Source organism: Ailuropoda melanoleuca, chromosome 2, assembly GCF_002007445.2.
Source record: "Ailuropoda melanoleuca isolate Jingjing chromosome 2, ASM200744v2, whole genome shotgun sequence".
Classification (NCBI taxonomy): Eukaryota; Metazoa; Chordata; class Mammalia; order Carnivora; family Ursidae; genus Ailuropoda; species Ailuropoda melanoleuca.
The window spans coordinates 181,403,140-181,415,705 of record NC_048219.1 but is presented as its reverse complement, the minus strand read 5'-3'; the positions used below and the strand labels follow the sequence as shown (position 1 = coordinate 181,415,705).

At 58.3% G+C, this 12,566-nt stretch overlaps 2 protein-coding genes across 10 annotated transcripts; both read right to left on the bottom strand.

The window, feature by feature from the left end:
• Positions 1-2,475: 2,475 nt before the first annotated feature.
• GMPPA (GDP-mannose pyrophosphorylase A) lies at positions 2,476-9,810 on the bottom strand. Of its 9 annotated transcripts, none has more exons than XM_019805478.2 (13): positions 9,678-9,810; positions 8,745-8,799; positions 8,543-8,640; positions 7,343-7,446; positions 6,866-7,052; positions 6,449-6,508; positions 5,220-5,350; positions 3,985-4,129; positions 3,790-3,887; positions 3,577-3,715; positions 3,331-3,423; positions 3,067-3,235; positions 2,476-2,779 (listed from the first exon to the last, which is right to left on the bottom strand). In XM_019805478.2, exons 2-13 carry the CDS (start codon positions 8,782-8,784, stop codon positions 2,679-2,681), a joined length of 1,365 nt encoding a protein of 454 aa, XP_019661037.2. In that variant the 5' UTR covers positions 8,785-8,799; positions 9,678-9,810; the 3' UTR covers positions 2,476-2,678. The 9 variants fall into 9 exon arrangements, with proteins under 9 accessions (XP_019661037.2, XP_011230085.2, XP_019661038.2 ...); XM_011231783.3 differs by having other exon boundaries at positions 3,577-3,623; positions 3,995-4,129; XM_019805479.2 differs by having other exon boundaries at positions 9,672-9,773.
• A 558-nt stretch (positions 9,811-10,368) lies between these two features.
• Positions 10,369-12,272, bottom strand: SPEGNB (SPEG neighbor). The gene is made up of 4 exons (XM_011231781.2): positions 12,145-12,272; positions 11,510-11,817; positions 10,766-10,907; positions 10,369-10,597 (listed from the first exon to the last, which is right to left on the bottom strand). The coding sequence occupies exons 1-4, from the start codon at positions 12,270-12,272 to the stop codon at positions 10,459-10,461; spliced, it is 717 nt and encodes a 238-aa protein (XP_011230083.1). The 3' UTR covers positions 10,369-10,458.
• Positions 12,273-12,566: the final 294 nt, after the last annotated feature.

The window sequence follows — 12,566 nt, the reverse complement described above, 5'->3', positions numbered from 1 at the left end:
CTCATGGCTCAGCCCCGCAGCCCCTCACCACTTCCTGCCCTCCCGTTCTCCAAGCCTCCCAGAAAGGTGTGCTCGGAAGGGTGAGGCCCCTGCTCCCTCCAGAAGAGCCGAGGTGGCCGAGGCAGCGGAGGGGAGCCTGGAGGGTGTGTGTGCTGGTGGTGGGTGTAGCTTTGCCTTGAGGAGTATGTGTCTGTTGTCAGTGGTGTCAGTGTGTCTGTCTCACGGGTCTAGGCTCTCCTTGGCCCCCGCCCTCCCCTTTGTGTTTTGGGGAGCGCGGCTCTGGGCACACCCAGCTGTGCTCCGTGCTGATGCGGCAGATGTGGCGGGGCCCCAGCTGTGCCTGCTTCCCGGAGAGGGGGAGGGGGCTGCAATCTGCTCCCCCGATAATGGCTGCTAAGCGCCAGGGGGAGGGGATGGAGATGCGGGTGGCTCGGCCTCTCCCCCTCGCTGGCTCCTGAAGCCCCCAAATTTCTCTCCAAGCTCAGTCCCCGTCCCCAGCCCTCCTCCCATCGCCCCATCCAGCTCGGTGCCAGGGACCTGCCCCCCTCCCCAGCCCCCAGCTTGCTCCCCCTCACTGATTTTACAGAATAATCTTTTTATGGAAACCTAAAAAAGCACTAATGGCAGGAGCGCACCCCTCCCCCGCATCCCTTCCCCCGCTCATCCCCCACTTCCCACCCCAGTTCCCTTGGTTCTCCCTCCTCAAACCCTTTGGGGGCCAGCACCCTCCTACCCCTACAGGGCCAATGAGGACCTAGACGTGGCGGAGAAGGGGGCTCCCACACTCTGGGCCCTGAGGTGTGCCGTCGGAGATGGATGGGGCGCTAGGTCCTTCCCGGGGCAGACAAGGGCTGGAGAGGAGTGGAGGGCATTACAACTCTTCAGACCCCCACCTCCACAGGAGCACCCAACAGGGACTCTGCCAGCCTGGTGGGAGGGGGCATGTTACAAAGATCTCACCACACTAGCCACCCCCCCACTTCAAACACCGACCCTTTCCCCTTCCAGTGCCTCTCCCCACCCCCACTGGGCCTAGGAGGGGGGTCCCGGGGGCCAGGGCCTGACACAGACTTATTGGATTTCACGGTGTTTTGCTGAGAAAATAATTAAATTATCATATTTATGATGGAGCTGCCATGGCCTCTGCCAACCACTTGGAACAGAAGGGTCAGGACTGGGGGGAGGGCAGGGAAGGGACCCAGTCCCTGGCCCCATGGCCCAGCCCTCTCCTGGCTGCTTCCTCAGGGAGTTGACCCCAGGCCCAGAGTAGGCATCTGCTGCCCCCTCCCAACCCCATGCAGATAATGGAAGGGCTGGAGGCAGGGACAAGAAATGAATCAAGGGAGGTTGTAGGTCAGGACTGCTAAAACCCAGCTCCATTTCCTGCATGCTCTCACGCAGCCTGCAGGGCCTGAGAGGGCAGGGAGGGCACATCCAGCCCAATCCCCACATTACCCTCAGCCCAGCTCCTAAGGAAACACATCTTCCTAACTGCCCAGCTATGAAGCTGTGCAATCCTGGGCTCTGTCCCAGACCCCGGTGCTGATAACAAGGTCCCAGCTCCCTGCCGCCTGCCGCCCCTGCCTGCTGCCAGGACCCCCTCCTCCCTCCCACCCACGCCCTGCCCCCCCATTCTCTTTGGGTAATTAGATTCCTCTCAATTAGCAGATTACGATCATTACCCGCTCATCTGGCAACTAAGCTCCGCACCCACAGCTGGGGAAAGGGGGGGCACCAAGAGGGGGCACATGGGGGTCATGGGCAAACATGATAGATGGTTGGGTTTCTCTGGGGCTTCAGGAATGTGGAGAGGACTGAGACCACCCAAAGGGCAGAGTCAGGGTGGTGGGAGGTGGCCAGGGACCCTCCCCTCCCAGCCCAAGGGACCCCCACTGTGCTGCAGGAGAGTTAGGCACCAGCTTAGGTCTGCCCCGTCTGCCAGGGGAGTAAGAGGCAGACACCAACCAGGCCTCGGGCAGGGAGAACCCCCACCCTGCCAAAAGCCAGGCTAGGAGCAGATGGAGCTGGCAAAGCGGAAAACAGGCTGGGGCTGGGCTGGGCAGGAACTGAGAAAAGCAACCACCGGGTGATCCAGGATCAGGCCTGTGGCTCACAGTCCCTGAGCCCATCGCCAGCACCCCAGAGCCCAGCCAGAATCCTGCACCCTTCCTTTCAGAATCCTTACACTCGGAGCCCAAGCCAGGCCCAGTGAAGAGGAACAGGAAGGCGGGCAAGCCAGCAGTGCTGGGGTAGAGGTGAAGGCAGGGGCCAGACAGGCTGGGAACCTTGGGGGCCTTCCTCCCAAACAGAGCGGGCAAGAGGCTAAAGGCGGTGGGAAGGGGAGATTTACCGGGCTCTGGATTCATTATTCATGAGCCCGAGCAACGATTCCAATTTAAATGCTAATGTGGGGGGGCCTGACTCAGCTGCCCCCCTTCCACCCTCACCCCCAGCCCAGGCACAAGCAGCAGTCCGTGCTGGCTCCAAGGTTCACTGGGGTTTATTAGGGCGTGAAGAGGGAAGCCAGGGGTGCCCGGCCACCCACATTGCTCCTGGCACGTGAAGATCCTGCCTGGCTTCCTCTGGTCCTTTTGGACAGAGGCTGGCCGTGCAGGCAGTAGCCTCGAGGGGAGTGGGTGGGAGTTGGGAGTTGGGGGGGTGCCTTCCGGCAGTCCCCCTCAGAGGATGATCTGGTTGGTGAAGCTGCGGCTCAGCTCCTTGTGTGGCAGAACAATCGAGTTCAGGATGAGCACCTCAGCAGGGATCCGGACACGGCAGCCTGCAGCAGGGATGAGGGCACCAGGAGGAAGCCGTGGGGAGGGGCGGCCAGAGGCAAGGAGCTGGGGCCACTGCCATCCAGGAGGAATCCCTCCCTGCCCATCTGTGCCCTGGCCTCACGCTCCCAGTGACTCACAACAGGGCCTGGCACACAGCAAGCACTTTGTAAATGTTTGCTGAAGGAATAAACACAAACGCACGCACGCGCGCACACACGTCCAGTCCCCACAGGGCAAGGCCATCACCTGGGGAGGTTTTCCATAGCCCTAGGCCCCTGGGAAGCCGTACCTAGGATGGTGATGGCAGGCAGCAGCTTCCCATCCTTGAAGAGGCTCTCACTGTCCATGTGCGCTCGGGGGTCGTTGGGATTGGGGTCATTGGGGGTACCCTCCACACGGGCCCAGCGCCCCACAGTGCTCCCCCAGCCCACAATGGTGTGCAGAACACATGTGTGCTCCTGACAAACATGACAGTGTGAGGTGAGGGAGGAGAAGGCCTGATGCAGAGCCCATGGGGTCCACCTCCCCCCCCCATTAGCTTCAGGGTGCCTACCTGCAGCGTGGCCCCATGGAGGACGATGCTCTCGCGGAGCCGCACACCCTCGCCCACAGTCACCCCCTCCCCAATGGAGACGTTGGGGCCCAGCTGTGAAAGGAACAGGTACCATAAGCCCTGAAGGGGCCTTGAAGAAACCCGAATCCAACCCCCTCCCAAATCAAGTAAGGGGGAAGAGACCAGCTTGAGCCCGAGTGATGGCCAATGACAAAGCAGAGCCATGCTGGTCTGGCCCCCACTTACCACCGCCGACGGGGCCACCTTAGCTGTGGGGTGGATGTAAACGTTTCCTAGAAGCAGAAGAGAAGACCTGGGGGCAACTACCCCACACCATTCCGGGTTCGGGCGCGGGGAGGCAGGGACTGGGGCTTCATCTCTGAATCTGAGGTCAGGAGTCATTGCTCAGAGAATACAGGGGGCTGGGGTGGGGGGCAAAGATGAGGAAGGGGGGTGTACCTCGGATTCGTGGACCCCCAGGGGTGTGCTTGGCCAGGCGTTCTGGGTGAGTGAGCTGGTACTGGCCCAGGTAGAGGCGGGAGGCATAGAGGGCTGAGCTGGGGGGGGGGGCCACAAAGCGGAGCAGGGAATTCAGGGGCCAGCAGGTGCCTACCCCCTGAAAATCTCAACTCCCAGGTGCCCCCACCAACTCACGGAGGCATACCCCGCAGACTTGATCTGGCTCCAGATACCATCAGTGAGGTGCACATAGATCTGGCCCTGCCCGGCCAGGGCGGAGAACACGTCCTGCTCCAGGCGGATGGTGCCTGCCCCTGGCCACAGGCCTGAAGAGTCCTCCCTGGCAGAGAGGAGATGCAGACATAACTCCCCAGCTGAGCCCGCCCGGGGGGCCAACACAGTGTCTCAGGGCTAGAGATCCACCCCCTCTCCAGGTCTGGCCAGATCTTCTCCAAAGGGATGTTCATGTCCCAGGAAGCTCTCCAGTGCCCTTACCCACGTCATCCTCCCACCCCCTAGCTGGGGTGTGATCCCAGGGGACCCCCCCCAGTCATGGACCCATACCCCATCTCTGTCCCAGGTCCAGGGAGTTCACCTAGACACAGCTTCCCCCTACTTTCCTCTTCTCCCCATCCACTCCTCCAAACCCCACCTCGGGTCACCCTCCCTCTCATGGGATGGAATGAAACACAGACACTCACCCCAGAGGAAGACAGCTGGTGAGGGCAGAGACAGTCACAGAAAGAGAGGGAGAGAGAGAGATGGTAGAGATGCCAGCTCAGCAGAAACAGACAGAGGCCAGGAGAGACGGAGAGAGAAGCAGAGATGGATGGGAGTGAGTGGGGCATGAGATGGGGAGCCAGGCGGGGAGGAGGGAGTGAAGGCCAGGACCCACAGCAGGGAGTGGGGTGGGGAACAGGTTGGGGGGGGGCTACAAGGATGACCTGGGGAGGGGATTGTAGCCAGCAGGGCTCCCTGTGCTAGGCTCTAAGGGGAGCCTCAGCCTAACAGTGTGGGGAATTGTGGGGGTGTGTGTGTGTGTGTGTGTGTGTGTGTGTGTGTGTGTCTCTCTCTCTCTCTCTCTCTCTCTCTCTCTTTGCATGTCTCTGCACCCAAGCGTGTGTGCGTCCAAGTGTGCGTGTTGCCGTCTGTTCTGAAAGACATCTCCGGGACACTCAGGGCTTAAGAGAAATGGACCAGAAGGGGAGTGGGCAGGCAGTGACAGAGGAGGAACTGGGATGGATAAGGAAGAGGGACAGAATGAGGTTAGAAGGGGAGGGGACCGGGAAGGCTTGGCTGGGGATGACAAGTGGAAAGGAAAAGGGAGGAGGAAGGTGAGCAGGTGGAGACGGAGCCCGCAGAGCCTGGGGGTGGGGGTGCTCTGTGACTGGGGGGGACTTGGGGTTACAGGGCCCTGGGGCCCGCCTCACTGTTGCCCATCCTGTTGGTTACGCTGGAAGACATCCCGAAGGGGCTTCAGGGCTTCCGGGGAAAAGAGGTAGATGCCACAGTTGATGACGTCACTAACAAACGTGCTGGGTTTCTCCACGTAGTGCAGAACCTGAGGACAGGGCAGGGTGGGTCCCAGTGTTGGAGAGGCCCCTGCCTTCATCCCCTAAGACCTCCCGACCCCCAGCTACTCCCCGCTGCCAGGGTGGTCTTCCTAAAATGCAGTCACTGCCCTTCGCCTTCACCTTCAAGGTAAGTCCCAACTGCATGACTTTTCCCTCCCAATCCTCCCCGCCTCCCAGCGCCCCCAGCACACAGTTCACTGCCATTGCACGCCTGTGCCTGGAATGCCCTTTCTCAGCAATTCACCTGGAAAACTCAGCTTTCAAAACCCAGTCAACCTTCCTACTTCCTCCATGAGCCTGCGCTGGTCCTGCCCTACAGTGAGCTTCTCAGGTCTGGGCACCCCTGGCCTCTGGCCACACCTCACTATGGCCCTTGTGTCATTTGCAATGGTTGATTTTTGCCTGTCTTTCCCACTGACTGGGGGGAGAGGGGGGCGTTCCTGGGAGGCAAGGATTCTATTTCTTTGGTTCTGTTTCTTTCACATCTAGCTAGTGCCTAGTACAAAACGTAAAAAAACAAAAAATCACACATATTTATGTATGTGTGCCCGTTTAAGTGTATTTTTAATACTAATGCTTGAACAAATAGAAGGGCTGTGTGAAAGTCAGTTAGGCCCAGGGCAGGGAGTTTCACAAACAAGGACTGAGACCCTCTGCCTTGCCAATCCGGCTCCCACCTCTGGAATTCTAGAGGCACCATACTGTTTCCTGCCTCTGCGCCCTTGCATATTCTATTCCCTCTACCTAATGGCTTCCTGTCTCCTTCATTTCCATGAATTTAACTCAACTCAGACCTTGCCTCCTCCAGGGAGCTCTCCCCGCCCTCACCCAGGCAAGGCTGGGGTGGGCCTCCTTTTGTGCTCCCATAGCACACTGTGCAGACATCTGTCGGGGCGCTGCACCCATGGAAATTACCTGCTAGCCTTTGCCAATCTCTCTAGAAAAGATGGAAGATGAACAGCCAAGGGTATGCCCCACCTGTTTGACAGCACTGGAGCCCACCCAATAGCCTTCTAGCATTCTCCAGAGGCAGAGGGGTGGGGGCGTGATGATACGGAGTACCGCGTGTCTGTGGATGCTCTCACCTCGTGTGTCTGTGGATTCTCTACAATGCAGCCGTAGTTGAGGGATTGTGTTCTGTTAGCCTGAAAGACAGACACACCAAAACAATAACACGCCTGCTCTAGGGCGGCAAGGTCTGTGTTCTTTCTTTCTTTCCCTCCCCTATAGCACCTGGCACGCACTTCTGCCACTGACAGGCCTTCAGCAGGGGGAGAACTGACAGCTGCCCTCCCCCTCCTTCCTTCTGAGCAGCCAAAGGGCTCAGGGTCTCTACCGCCCTCCTCCTCCTCCGCTACTTGCTGGGATTTCTAGCACATTCCCCTGTTAATGCCCGTTTCCACTCCAACTCTCTGGGCTGCCCCTGCCTCCCCGACACTCCGCATTCCAGGAACTTCTCTGGATCACCCCCTTACCCCCTCCAACCCTCCTGGCCCCCTCACCGTGGTGCCAAGGAGCAAGAAAGGGTGAGGCTGGTGTCTGTAGGCATCCAACATAGCACTCAAGGGGAAGTCGGAGCAGACATCAGCGTTGAGCACAAAGAAGGCCTCAGGGCCCCCGGCCAGGATCTGGTCCCGGAAATGGTAGAGACCACCTCCTGTGCCCAGGGGCACAAATTCCTGCAGATACCTGTCCCCAGGGACCCCAGAGCCAGCTCGGTGAGAGGTGGGGAGGGGAGGGGAGGGGAGGAGAGGAGAGGAGGCAGAGAGCATGAGCCTGGGCATCCAACCCCTCGTGCTCCCAGGACACCTGCCTGAGGCCAATATACTCAGGGATTCAGAGATGCCCAAATGAGACCCCTCCTAGTATATAAGGGTGAAGTCTGCCAAATGCTGACTCAGCCCACTCACAAGAACTCTGAGGCCTCGGGCACCACTCCCACACCCGGTACCCCCCACACAGCACATGTGCACAAACACCTGATGGGGAGGTTAAACTCCTGCTGGGCAGCCTCTAGAAATCGGGTAAGGGGCTCGTCAGGTTGGTAAAAGCCAATGAGCAGAATCTCCTGCATCCCAGGGACCTGAGAAAAAGGGAAAGAACATATCTGATAGGAAGGGATGTTGGAGGAACCCCTGGTACCGGCCCAGGAGTCCAGAGACCATAGTTTTGGTCTCAGCTGTGGGCACTCACTTTACCTGGCCTGTGTTCTCCTCAAGACAAAAAGGAAGCTAGAGGAAGTCTGTCCCTGATCTTTCAATCTTTTATCATTCTATTGTTCCCCCCACCCCATCTCCATATCCGAGGATCATCGTAGGAAAGATCCTGCCTACCAAGCTTCATGAAAAGATAATCTAGGGGCCCCTGGGAGGCTCAGTCCATTGAGTGTCTACCTTTGGCTCGGGTCATGATCCCAGGGTCCTGGGATCGAGTCCCGCATCGGGGTCCCTGCTCAGTGGGAAGCCTGCTTCTCCCTCTCCCTCTGCCTGCTGTTCCCTTGCTTGTGCTCTCTCTCTCTCTGTCAAATAAATGAATAAAATCTTTAAAAATAAAAGATAATCCATTCATTTTCCCCCATATTTGTTATCTGTCAATCTGAGCTTGAGATCAGCACAAGATAAGGGTACCATTTATCAAGTGCCTATATTGCACTAGGCACTTTACCAACATCATCTCTACATCCTGCCGCCCCCCAAAGTAGGCTTAATCACCCCATTGACCAGTAAGAAAACTAAGGCTCAGAAAGGGTGAGGAATTTACTCAAGTCCTTATAGCAGGCAGAGACTGGATTCAGATAAAACCATGCCTGTCCCAATGCCAAAAGCAATAAAGAAATTAGCTCCACCGTGAGCAAGGGTTTGAGTTCTGTGCTTTGCTATCATTCAGATTCCTCAGGCTATAGCTTTAAATGGTCTCTAAGTTCCTGCCTGATCTCGCATTCCATGCTTTAAAAATAGGAGTGAAATCAGAACAAGAAGAGGCCAGATGAGAGACCAGATTAGCGAAGACAGCAGGGCAGCTGCACTGCACAACTCCGAAGGACACCATTCACACTGTCATTTATAAATGGTAGTCCCTGGAGTAATGCCTGATGCGAACAGGACATGGCTGGAGAGGGGGAAATATGCCTGAAGGAGATGAGCAGGAGGTGAGGTGGGAGGGGGAGCCTCTGGGGTTACCTGGGCACAGGCCTCAATGTGGTGCTGAATCATAGGAACCCCCGCCACTGGAAACAGGGGTTTGGGCACCTCAAAAGACAAAGGCCTGAAGCGGGTCCCTAAGACAGGAGAGAGAAGCACATTTCAGCTTCCTGCCTCCCTCTGCCTCCAGCCCCCAGTCATTCCAGCCCAACCTCCCTACCCCTTTCCCTGGGCTCCTCACCCTTTTGAGGGCCTCCAATCAGGATCACAGCTTTGAGCATGACGGCAGTTGCTACCTAAACGTCAAATGCCAACAGAGAAATCAGGCTCAGTTTTCAGACCCCGGCCCAAGAACCCTACTCACATCCCAAGCAAACCCCAGACCCCAAATAGCAACACTTAGCCCTCTCACAGGGTGTAAATCCAAAATTCAATATAGTCCCTCCTTGGACAAATCCCTCACATCTCACAAATCCCATACATCTCAAACCCCAACCCAGATTCCAATCGGCCTTAAAACCCCACAGTGATTTCTCCTAAATCCTGAAATTCACACCCCACAATTTGATCCAACAGACTTCCCTCGGGCCATAAACACATTCAGCAAACTCAGAAACTCAGCACAGACCTCTTAGAAACCCCAAACCCACTGATTCCCAACTGTTGCATTCTTATGCTACAGACGTTAAGCCCTGAATCCCAACAGTGACCCCTGAATACTGAATCTCAAATCCTGAGTGAGCCCCAGATATTTAAGTGCAATCTTAAAATGAATCCCAAGTAATAAAGTTAACACTGATCTGCATCTGATGAATCCCAAGTCCAAGCAAAAACCCTCTATATGCTGAATTTGAATCCTAACACGAACCTCTAAGTGATGAACCCTGCATCAAAAGACAGATTCCCTTGGCATCTCAAACATGAAATCTACCTCCCCCTGGGTCCCAATACTGGCGACAAATCTGAAACTGGATTCGGAGGACTGATTGCTGACCCTCTGAAAGCCACAACTGATTCCATCTAATAAACCCTAGCCTCGCGTAGCCAGGGGTTATGGGACTAACACAAGAGCGGACCTCCGAAGAGCCAGCCGGGACCTCCGAGCAGCCCTCGGTGTAGGGGCCGTCCCCTGCCCTCTACCCCTTTCGCCACCCCCTCCATCAGCAACCTTTACCACTAGCTCCCTTTATTCCAGCTCTGTCGCCCGCTACTGCTCGCTCCTTCCGCGCACGTGTCTTCTCGCGACTCGCGAGAACTCCTTCGCGGAGTGTGCCGGGAATAGTAGTTCTTAAGCTCCTGTAGTTTCCTGTAGCTCTCCCCGCTACCCCGCCCCGTTTCTAACCACCAGAGAGGAGGGAGGTGGGACTCTTGGGAGAACAAGGGGGCATGGCCAAGGTATCTAGGAGGCGGGGCTAAAGAGAAGAAGGGTGGAGCCTAATAGGCACAGGCGGGAAGCTAAGATTAGGACATTGAACTGTCTGGGAATGGGCCCAGGAGTAGCCGCCAAAGTAGGAACAGGGTCACAGGGAGAGGCGGGCCTAGAGACGAGAGGGGGTGTGGCCAGCCGTGAGATGGGCGTGGCGAGGGCGCCAACCGCAGCTAGTGGGTGGGGCCTGAGGTAGGCAGAAAAAGAGGAGTCATAAGCTCCTCGCGCGGTCCCACTGGGAAGTGAAGAAGCTCCGGGCGGTGAGAGAAATCTTATCTCATATTTACAGTCAGTAACATAAAGCACTGAGCCAGGCACTCTCCAAACATTCTGACCCCAGCATTCCGTGACCTTGGTGTGCGTCTGGAGTACGCGTGGGTGCGAGCGCAGGGGAGAAGAAACGGCGTCCCCAAAGACCAGAACACGCGGAGGGTCGGAAAGAGCAGTTTTATTAAGCAAGATGGAGGAGGGTCGTCGGTCCCACCCACCCCGGGGCTTGGAGCCAGGGTGAAAGGTCCGAGCGTTCCTTTCAGGCCACGTCCACGCGGGCAAAGCTCTGGTCCATGCCCAGGCTGTTCTCCACGTACACTTCGTACTTGCCGCTGTCCTCGGGCGTGGCCCGGCGAATGGTCAGCGTAGTGGTGGTACTGCCGATCTCGAAGAACACCCTGGCAGGGAGAGGGAGAGCGGGGAGGGCGGGCCGCGGTCAGGTTACGGACGCCCGGGGCCAGGCTGGTTAGCCAGCTCTGGTCCTCGCCTCGCGTTCCCCGCCCCCGGCCCACTCCCGCCAGGGTTCCGGGCCCCGTTCCGCCCCAGGGGCAGGTCCCCTCCCTCGCCTGTCATCCTCCTCGATGTCCTCCCCGTCCTTGGTCCAGCCGACGTCGGGCGCAGGCTCGCCCATGATCTCCGCGGTCAGCGTCACCGTGGTGCCTTTGCGTGCCTTAGTGTTATCCGGTCCCTTTTGAATCTTCGCAGGGACTAGAAGAAGGGAAAAGGCATGCGAACCCAGTGAGGGTCCCTAGGGGTGAGGCGGGGCAGAGGCATCGCTTCCCCAGATAATACCCGGCCCTAAATATGAGATGGGTTTAAGCTCGTAGTGTGACGTTGGGCAAGTCTAGCCTCTCTGGGGCTTCATTTCCTCAGCTGTTAAACCGGACTAGTAGCTGCCCCTGCTCCTTCCCACGGTGGGATGGAGGATCAAAAGAAATACTGAGTGAAAGCCCGGGAGTGTTTACAAGTCTGGGTGCCCTGGATGGAGACAGTTCCGAGTAGCGAACATTGCCCTGGAGCGGAGCCAGAAGACCTGGGCCCTACCCCTGGCCCTGCCTCTGGCTCGCTGTGACCTTGGGGCCCTGGAGTGGAGTGATTGGAGCCCACAGCGGACTTCTCGGTCGGGGAGGAACGGGATCCTGAGGCAGTAACGGCTCGCAAGCCCGCGCGCCGTTGCGCCCCAGGCTGTGCCCCCAACCCCATCCGGACTCGGCTAGGCCCAGCGGTGAGCGCGAGCTGGCTGGACCCAGCTGCGGCGCCGGGAGGCGGTGCTGCTCTTGGTGGTGGCGCCGCACCCGGGGTTCGGGTACCTTCCACGAGGATGCGCGCCGAGTCAGAGCACTGGCCGAAGGGGTTGGTTACGTTGATGCTGTACTGGCCCAGGTCGGCCAGCTCGCCGTCGCGCACCACCAGGGCGACTACGTCAGGGTCCTCGAAGACGTAGCGATACTTGGGCCCGTCGCGCAGCTCCTTGCCGTCTTTGCTCCAGCGGATGAATGGGTCCGGGAAAGCCGAAATGCGGCAAGTCAGCTTGGCCGCGCTGCCCTCGATCAGCACCACGTCCTTCAGCGGCTCCAGCACTCGTGGCGGCCCCTTTTCGTGAAGCTCCTTCCGGGACCTATCCGAGAGCGGGGGTCAGCGCCCAGAGCTCCCACTCCCACGACGCGGATCTGGACCGCCCGCACCGAACCCCTGCCCGCCCCCTCGGCCCACTAGAACTTTAAATGTGGGGGCGGGTTGGGAGGGGGCCTGCTCTTGAATTGTTACCCTGATGAAATGATTTGCTCTTGTCGGCTACCTTTCCACACCTGGCCAACCGCTCTCCCCTAAGTCCAGTGATCCCAGAGGTCCGTAACACTGCTCAGCTCCCACCCACCCCCACGCAGCAGTGCGCTTAATGCAGCTTCGGCTCCCCTCCTCCTGACGGCTCTGGGCTCCCCCTCACCTGTGGCCCCGGTAAGAGGCCTGGATGCGAATGGCCGCTCTCTGGACCTGGGGGTCGTTGATATCCAGGGTACATCCCGGAGGCGGGGCCGCAGCCGCTGGTTTTTTGGCGGGAGCTGCCTTGGACATCTGGGGAGTGCAAAACAAACATGGGGTCTAGGCTGATACAGAGACTTTGACTTTCAGCCTTTCCCCTATCAATTCAGAACGTCCTGGGGATGGGATGTCTGGAGCTGGTCTGAGAATGGGGACTCACCGTGGTCGGGTAAACTTCGGGACTTGAGTCCACTAGCTGGGTAGCAGGTGGGACAGAGCCCTTCTGGAAGGCACAGTAGGGGCACGGGCAGGTGCTCAGCCCACGGCCCTGGTTTTATACATCGCTCCCCTCCTTGCCTTGTTTGGCGCAGTTGCCCCAAGCCCCCC